The sequence below is a fragment of the Oncorhynchus clarkii genome, chromosome 24 (genome assembly GCF_045791955.1).
Source record: "Oncorhynchus clarkii lewisi isolate Uvic-CL-2024 chromosome 24, UVic_Ocla_1.0, whole genome shotgun sequence".
NCBI lineage: Eukaryota > Metazoa > Chordata > Actinopteri > Salmoniformes > Salmonidae > Oncorhynchus > Oncorhynchus clarkii.
In genome coordinates, this window is record NC_092170.1 from 41785185 (window position 1) to 41794876 (window position 9692).

Genomic DNA, 9692 nt, shown 5'->3' on the forward strand with positions numbered 1-9692 from the left:
TAGTAGAGGAGCCAGATTCACAGGCCCGTCTGTCTGTCTAGTCTAACCCTGTTCTCCGTCTCTCTCTCTAGATAGTTGAGGAGCCAGAGTCACAGGCCCGTCTGTCTGTCTAGTCTAACCCTGTTCTCCGTCTCTCTCTCTAGATAGTTGAGGAGCCAGAGTCACAGGCCCGTCTGTCTGTCTAGTCTAACCCTGTTCTCCGTCTCTCTCTCTAGATAGTTGAGGAGCCAGAGTCACAGGCCCGTCTGTCTGTCTAGTCTAACCCTGTTCTCCGTCTCTCTCTCTAGATAGTTGAGGAGCCAGAGTCACAGGCCCGTCTGTCTGTCTAGTCTAACCCTGTTCTCCGTCTCTCTCTCTAGATAGTTGAGGAGCCAGAGTCACAGGCCCGTCTGTCTGTCTAGTCTAACCCTGTTCTCCGTCTCTCTCTCTAGATAGTTGAGGAGCCAGAGTCACAGGCCCGTCTGTCTGTCTAGTCTAACCCTGTTCTCCGTCTCTCTCTCTCTAGATAGTAGAGGAGCCAGATTCACAGGCCCGTCTGTCTGTCTAGTCTAACCCTGTTCTCCGTCTCTCTCTCTCTAGATAGAAGAGGAGCCAGAGTCACAGGCCCGTCTGTCTGTCTAGTCTAACCCTGTTCTCCGTCTCTCTCTCTAGATAGTAGAGGAGCACTGTAGTGTGCAGCAGAGTCGCAGGGCCCAGGCTGAGCCCGTCAGTCTAGACAGTTGTCTGAAGGCCTTCACCAGTGAGGAGGAGCTGGGAGAGGATGAGCTCTACTACTGCTCCAAGTGCAAGACCCACCGCCTGGCCACCAAGAAACTGGACCTGTGGAGACTGCCGCCTATACTGGTCAGAACACTGACACACACACTGTCTACTGTAGTTAGATGTAATGAGGCTACCACCCATACTGGTCAGAACACTGACACACACACTGTCTACTGTAGTTAGATATAATGAGGCTACCACCTATACTGGTCAGAACACTGACACACACACTGTCTACTGTAGTTAGATATAATGAGGCTACCACCTATACTGGTCAGAACACTGACACACACACTGTCTACTGTAGTTAGATGTAATGAGGCTACCACCTATACTGGTCAGAACACTGACACACGGTGTAGACTAGCAAGACTAGTGCCCACCATCGCTGTAGTACCCACCATCGCTGTAGTACCCACCATCGCTGTAGTACCCACCATCACTACAGTACCCACCATCGCTGTAGTACCCACCATCGCTGTAGTACCCACCATCACTGTAGTACCCACCATCACTGTAGTACCCACCATCGCTGTAGTACCCACCATCGCTGTAGCACCCACCATCGCTACAGTACCCACCATCGCTGTAGTACCCACCATCGCTGTAGTACCCACCATCGCTACAGTACCCACCATCGCTGTAGTACCCACCATCGCTGTAGTACCCACCATCGCTGTAGTACCCACCATCGCTACAGTACCCACCATCACTGCAGTACCCACCATCGCTACAGTACCCACCATCGCTACAGTACCCACCATCGCTACAGTACCCACCATCACTACAGTACCCACCATCACTGCAGTACCCACCATCACTACAGTACCCACCATCGCTACAGTACCCACCATCACTACAGTACCCACCATCGCTGTAGTACCCACCATCACTACAGTACCCACCATCGCTGTAGTACCCACCATCACTACAGTACCCACCATCGCTGTAGTACCCACCATCGCTGTAGTACCCACCATCACTACAGTACCCACCATCACTACAGTACCCACCATCACTACAGTACCCACCATCGCTGTAGTGCCCACCATCGCTGTAGTACCCACCATCACTACAGTACCCACCATCGCTACAGTACCCACCATCACTACAGTACCCACCATCACTACAGTACCCACCATCGCTACAGTACCCACCATCACTACAGTACCCACCATCACTACAGTACCCACCATCGCTACAGTACCCACCATCGCTGTAGTACCCACCATCGCTGTAGTACCCACCATCGCTGTAGTACCCACCATCGCTACAGTACCCACCATTACTGCAGTACCCACCATCGCTACAGTACCCACCATCGCTACAGTACCCACCATCACTACAGTACCCACCATCACTACAGTACCCACCATCGCTACAGTACCCACCATCGCTACAGTACCCACCATCGCTGTAGTACCCACCATCGCTACAGTACCCACCATCGCTACAGTACCCACCATCGCTACAGTACCCACCATCGCTGTAGTACCCACCATCGCTGTAGTACCCACCATCGCTACAGTACCCACCATCGCTACAGTACCCACCATCACTGCAGTACCCACCATCGCTACAGTACCCACCATCGCTACAGTACCCACCATCACTACAGTACCCACCATCACTACAGTACCCACCATCGCTACAGTACCCACCATCGCTACAGTACCCACCATCACTACAGTACCCACCATCGCTGTAGTACCCACCATCACTACAGTACCCACCATCGCTGTAGTACCCACCATCACTACAGTACCCACCATCGCTGTAGTACCCACCATCACTACAGTACCCACCATCGCTGTAGTACCCACCATCGCTGTAGTACCCACCATCACTACAGTACCCACCATCACTACAGTACCCACCATCACTACAGTACCCACCATCGCTACAGTACCCACCATCACTGTAGTACCCACCATCGCTACAGTACCCACCATCACTACAGTACCCACCATCACTACAGTACCCACCATCGCTACAGTACCCACCATCGCTGTAGTACCCACCATCGCTGTAGTACCCACCATCGCTGTAGTACCCACCATCGCTGTAGTACCCACCATCGCTGTAGTACCCACCATCACTACAGTACCCACCATCGCTACAGTACCCACCATCGCTACAGTACCCACCATCGCTACAGTACCCACCATCACTACAGTACCCACCATCACTACAGTACCCACCATCGCTACAGTACCCACCATCGCTACAGTACCCACCATCGCTACAGTACCCACCATCGCTACAGTACCCACCATCGCTACAGTACCCACCATCGCTACAGTACCCACCATCGCTACAGTACCCACCATCGCTACAGTACCCACCATCGCTACAGTACCCACCATCGCTGTAGTACCCACCATCGCTGTAGTACCCACCATCACTACAGTACCCACCATCGCTACAGTACCCACCATCGCTACAGTACCCACCATCACTACAGTACCCACCATCACTACAGTACCCACCATCGCTACAGTACCCACCATCGCTGTAGTACCCACCATCGCTGTAGTACCCACCATCACTACAGTACCCACCATCGCTACAGTACCCACCATCGCTACAGTACCCACCATCACTACAGTACCCACCATCACTACAGTACCCACCATCGCTACAGTACCCACCATCGCTACAGTACCCACCATCGCTGTAGTACCCACCATCGCTACAGTACCCACCATCGCTACAGTACCCACCATCGCTACAGTACCCACCATCGCTACAGTACCCACCATCGCTACAGTACCCACCATCGCTACAGTACCCACCATCGCTACAGTACCCACCATCGCTACAGTACCCACCATCGCTACAGTACCCACCATCGCTACAGTACCCACCATCACTGCAATGTAAACAGAAAGATGAACATCACTTTATTGGTCAATTGCACAGAAAGTCCAACTGAAATGTGACTTCCTCTTTTTAACCAACCCTTCCCAAAGACACACATACAATTAGAGGTTTTGGAGCGGTGGGGGGGGGCTGCCACACTGTGGAGCTGCTACAGTGGGGTGGGGCTGCCACACTGTGGAGCTGCTGCAGGGGGTGGGGCTGCCACACTGTGGAGCTGCTGCAGGGGGTGGGGCTGCCACACTGTGGAGCTGCTGCAGTGGGGGGGGGGGGTTAAGTGCCTTGCTGAAGGGCACAATGGGCAGGCAATGGCATCTAGGATTTGATATCAGAAACCCTCCGGTTACCAACTCACTTGCCGGGCAGATTTTTTTCCCGTTGGACTCTGGCTTCGAACTGGCAACCCTCCGTCTGCTGGCTCACCTCTCTAACCGCTAGGGCTACCTGACGTCTCTGTACACGTATCTACATCCGAGTGTTTCAATAGTTCACGTTGTTCTTTATTTGCAGATAGTACACCTGAAGAGGTTCCAGTTTGTGAACGGCCGCTGGATCAAGTCTCAGAAGATCGTCCAGTTTCCCAGAGAGAGTTTTGACCCTAGTGTTTACCTGGCTCCCCGGGAGGCGGGGCTTAACGGGCTACACGGTCTGCAGAGCCGCAGCGAGGGGGAGGAGCTACTAAGGATAAGAGGAGAAGAAACGGTATCCTCCATCTCCGCCCCTGCTGGGTTCCTCAACATCCTCAAAGGTCTGTCATCCTGTCTACGTCTCAAATAGCACCCTATTCCCTTCCTAGTGCATAGTCCCTATGGACCCTGGTCAAATGTAGTGCACTATATAGGGAATAAGGCCCATAGGGCTTTGGCCTAAAGTAGTGCACTATATAGGGAATAGGGCCCATAGGGCTCTGGCCTAATGTAGTGCACTATATAGGGAATAGGGCCCAAAGGGCTCTGGTCTAAAGTAGTGCACTATATAGGGAATAGGGCCCATAGGGCTCTGGCCTAAAATAGTGCACTATATAGGGAATAGGGCCCATAGGGCTCTGGCCTAAAATAGTGCACTATATAGGGAATAGGGCCCATAGGGCTCTGGCCTAAAATAGTGCACTATATAGGGAATAGGGCCCATAGGGCTCTGGCCTAATGTAGTGCACTATATAGGGAATAGGGTGCCATTTGAGGCACTCCTCTCTCAATGGAATCTTGCTGCTTTTTCGGTCATTCAAGTTGTTGATTCCAAGTCCCTGATTTAGCTTGATGATTGCCAAGTCATCATCATTTCCTGTTGTTAAACAAACCAGTCCTTCAGAGTGAGGTAATGAAACCAGAGCGTGTATTTCTTTCTATTCGTTAGTGTTCAACACGATACACCGCATAGCCCCATATACCCAGGATTAGGTCGAGCTGTTTTACTGAGCCCCTCTCTCTCTCTCTTCATCTGTTTCCACAGCCTCTCCAGCGTCAGGCAGGAAGTCAGCCCCTCCCTCCTTCATCAGCCGTACCAGCAGCCCCTGCAGCAGCCCTAAGACAGGAGGAGGCAGTCCAGGGGGCACGGGCCACAGACAGACCCGCCTCAGGCTCCCTCAGCTGGCCAGCCGGCACCGCCTCTCCAACAGCAAGGAGAACCTGGAGGGTAGTACCAGGGAGAGGGGAAGCGGCCCTGACACAGAGCCCAGGAAGGGAGCACCGCAGGCGGACACGGAGGGTGGGCTCGTGGGGGTGATGAGTGGAGGTTTTGGGGAGGTCGGGGTGAGGAGCGGGCCAGAGATGTCCACCACAGATGCGTCCAGCAGCCTCAGTAATGTCATCGTGATGAACGGGGACAGCGGTGGCCATAGCAACGAGGTACTAAGCGCGGAGGCCAGTACGGAGCCCAGCACGGACCTAGAGACCACTGCAACAGCCCAGCTGCACCAAAGAGACAACAGCCTGGAGAACATCTACAACTTATATGCAATTTCAGTGAGTGCTTCCAAAACTGCATGGAGTTTAGCCTCCTAACCTATGCCTCGGGAAGATTGATTTAGTTTAATATGAATCAAATCAAAATCAAATCACATTGTATTGGTCACATACACATGGTTAGCAGATGTTATTGCGAGTGTAGCGAAATGCTTGTGCTTCTAGTTCCCGACAGTGCAGTAATATCTAACAATTCCACAACTACTACCTAGTTTGCCCCCCGGTGATGCTTTGTGCAGACCACACCACCCTCTGGAGAGCCTTGTGGTTGTGGGCGGTGCAGTTGCCGTACCAGGCGGTGATGCATCCCGACAGGATGATCTCAATTGTGCATCTGTAAAATTTGTGAGGGTTTTAGGTGACAAGTCACATTTCTTCAGCCTTCAGTTGAAGAGGCGCTGTTGCGCATTCTTCACCCCGCTGTCTGTGTGGGTGGACCATATCAGTTTGTCAGTGATGTGTACACCGAAGAACTTAAAACTTTACACCTTCGCTACTGCTGTCCCGTTGATGTGGATAGGGGGGTGCTCCCTCTGCTGTTTCCTGAAGTCCACGATCATCTCCTTTTGTTTTGTTGACATTGAGTGAGAGGTTATTTGCCTGACACCACACTCCACACCTCCTCCCTATAGGCTGCCTCGTCGTTGTTGGTAATCAAGCCCACTACTGTTGTCATCTGCAAACTTGATGATTGAGTTGGAGTCATGGGTGAACAGGGAGTACAGGAGGGAGCTGAGCACGCACCCTTGTGGAGCCCCTGTGTTGAGGATCAGCGAAGTGGAGATTTGAGATTTGTTGAAGGCACATGGGGGCGGCCCGTCAGGAAGTCCAGGACCCAGTTGCACAGGGCAGGGTTCAGACCCAGGGCCTCCAGCTTAATGATGAGCTTGGAGAATACTATGGTGTTGAATGCTGAGCTGTAGTCGATGAACAGCATTCTTACATAGGTATTCCTCTTGTCCAGATGGGATAGGGCAGTGTGCAGTGTGATGGCGATTGCTTCGCCTGTGGATCTATTGGGGCGGTGCGCAAATTGAAGTGGGTCTAGGGTGGCAGGTAGAGGTGATATGATCCTTGACTACTCTCTCAAAGCACTTCATGGTGACGGAAGTGAGCGCTACGGGCCGATAGTCATTTGGTTCAGTTACCTTTGCCTTCTTGGATACAGGAACAATGGTGGCCATCTTGAAGCATGTGGGAACAGCAGACTGGGATAGGGTTGATTGAATATGTGGGTAAACACACCAGCCAGCTGGTCTGCGCATGCTCTGAGGACACGGCTGGGGATGCCGTCTGGGCCGGCAGCCTTGCGAGGGTTACAGTTACTTAATACTTCGGGATTAGAAAGCCTCTGAACCAAATGACACCCTATTCCCTATATAGTGCACTACTTTTGACCGGGGCCCATGTTGTGTTAGTAGGAGGTTCTCTCTCTCTCTCTCTCTCTCTCTCCACAGTGCCATTCAGGTATCATGGGAGGTAATAGGAGGTTCCCTCTCTCTCTCTCCACAGTGCCATTCAGGTATCATGGGAGGAGGACACTATGTGACCTATGCCAAAAACCCCAACAACAAATGGTACTGTTACAACGACAGCAGCTGTAAGGTAAGAACACACACACACACACACACACACCCTCGACTAATAGACAATTAATCTAGCAAACCAGTTAGTCATTTTTGAAGACAAAACGAGACATTTTTAAAGTGCGTGCTTGTTTGCCTTGTCCTCCCTAGGAAGTGCACTCGGAGGAGATGGACACGGACTCTGCCTACATCCTGTTCTATGAGCAGAAGGGAGTGGACTTCTCTCAGTTCCTGCCAAAGACTGACGGCAAGAAGATGGCCGACACCACTAGCATGGACGAGGACTTTGAGTCTGACTACAAGAAGTACTGTGTCCTGCAGTGATTTCATGATCACACCGTCTTCCACCAACCTACCGGTCAACCCTCAAGGACACAATGCTTCTTCAGCCGGTCTCAACTGGGCTCCCAGGAAGCACAAAATGGTGTCTTTTGGCCGAGTCATCACAAACTGAACCACTTGGATGCCGGAGCAATTGTCATGTTTTCGGATACCGCAAGATACCCCCCGTGTTGTTTTGTCAAGAGAACAACATTGAAGACCCATTTTTTTTTTAAAGCACTAAGCTGTTGCACATTGAGCCTGAGGAAACCCTCCCTCTCCTCTGTGTGTGTGTGTGTGTGTGTGTGTGTGTGTGTGTGTGTGTGTGTGTGTGTGTGTGTGTGTGTGTGTGTGTGTGTGTGTGTGTGTGTGTGTGTGTGTGTGTGTGTGTGTGTGTGTGTGTGTGTGTGATATTGTCAACACATGAGCTGATATTGCTTCCTTGTTGCGCATATTTGTCCCCTGCAGCCATCAAAACATGTCCACATACCTACATAATGTCTGTCTCTATAACTCACTATAGTGAAACGGTAGAGATTATACTAATATTATTTAATCGATAAAACGTTTTTTTTTATTTTCCTTCTTCAGTAACGATACTGTTATTTTTTTTTTAAAACAACTCCTAATGCTACCTCACTGCATTTCATTGGCCAATTGGAACGGTCAAATATTTTTGACAGTATTAAAACCTCACCCACTTCCTCCTTTTGATGTCCGCGCACACACACACACACACACACACACACACACTTTGAAAAATAATAATCTCCCTTTATGAAGAAAGATTCCACCAAATTGAGGGGTTTGACCTTAATTTGACCCCTTGCCAAGCAACTTCCTATAACAAAAAAGTGCAATTGCTGATCAGTGTACCCACGACATCGAATGACTTTAGGGGCGTTCACTGTAGTCATTTTAACTCACAAGCTTGAGTTTAAATCTTGGTTATGTTGTGGACAGGTGCCATAGAGGATGTTTCAAAGATAATATATAAATACCTATATTTGTATTGTTTTCTCTTTCTCCAAATACTTATTTTATAGAGTTATTTTTATCATTGCAATTATTTGTATGTACATTTTTTGTTAATTTAAGAGTTGTTCTCATCTCTGGTGTTTGTCTACAGTACGTTGTAGGGAGCCACTCTGAGACTGTAAATGAATAGGGCCACATGACACCCTATTCCCTAGTGCACTACTTTTGACCAGGGCCCATAGGGTTCTGGTCAGAAATAGTGCACTACTGAAGGGTACCTTCACAAAGTATTCATACCCCTTGACTTATTCTACATTTTGTTGTTGTTACAGCCTTTGTTTCTCCCTCTCACCCATCTACACACAACACCCCATAATGACAAAGTGAAAGGGTGAAAAAAATGTGATATGTTTGCAAATGTATTGAAAATCAAATACAGACATATCTCATTTACACAAGTATTCACACCCCTGAGTCAATACGTATTAGAATCACCTTTGGCAGCAGTTACAGTTGAGTCTTTCTGGGTAAGTCTCGTGTCAAACTCATTCCACGGAGGGCCGAGTGTCTTGCGGGTTTTTGGCTCCTCCTTTGTACTTAATTGATGAATTAAGGTCACTAATTACTAAATAACTCCCTTCACCTGGTTGTCTAGGTTTTCAATTGAAAGGAAAAACCTGAAACACAAAGACATTCGACTCTCCGTGGAATGAGTTTGACACGCCTGCTCTAAAAGCTTTGCACACCTGGATTGTACAATATTCTTTTAAAATGTCTTCTAGCTCTGTCAAGATGGTTGTTGAGCATCGCTAGACAGCCATTTTCAAGTCTTGCCATAGATTTTCAAGATGATTGTTAAGTCAAAACGACTTAGTCCAGTCAGGAACATTTCAGCTTTTCATTTTTAATTAATTGATAACAATTTATTCATTCATTATGGGGCGGCAGGGTAGCCTAGTGGTTAGAGCGTTGGACTAGGAACTGGAAGGTTGCAAGTTCAAACCCCCAAGCTGACAAGGTACAAATCTGTCGTTCTGCCCCTGAACAGGCACTGTTCCTAGGCCGTCATTGAAAATAAGAATTTGTTCTTAACTGACTTGCCTAGTTAAATAAAGGTAAAATAAAAAACATGAGTCAAATATAGGTAATGTAGGTAAATTAAGACGAAGCATCTGACTGCTTTTTAAATGAAACATTGATA

The 9692-nt window shown here is 49.4% G+C and overlaps 1 protein-coding gene across 1 annotated transcript in view; it reads left to right on the forward strand.

Moving 5' to 3' along the window:
* The window catches only part of LOC139382850 (ubiquitin carboxyl-terminal hydrolase 32-like), an 80951-nt gene extending 73208 nt beyond the window's left edge, over positions 1-7743 (forward strand). Inside the window, exons 30-34 of the mRNA XM_071127090.1 lie at positions 652-843; positions 4153-4390; positions 5095-5606; positions 7119-7211; positions 7343-7743. Coding sequence (XP_070983191.1) covers positions 652-843; positions 4153-4390; positions 5095-5606; positions 7119-7211; positions 7343-7516 — 1209 coding nt within the window. The 3' untranslated portion in view covers positions 7517-7743. The remainder of the gene's footprint in view (positions 1-651; positions 844-4152; positions 4391-5094; positions 5607-7118; positions 7212-7342) is intronic.
* Positions 7744-9692: the final 1949 nt, after the last annotated feature.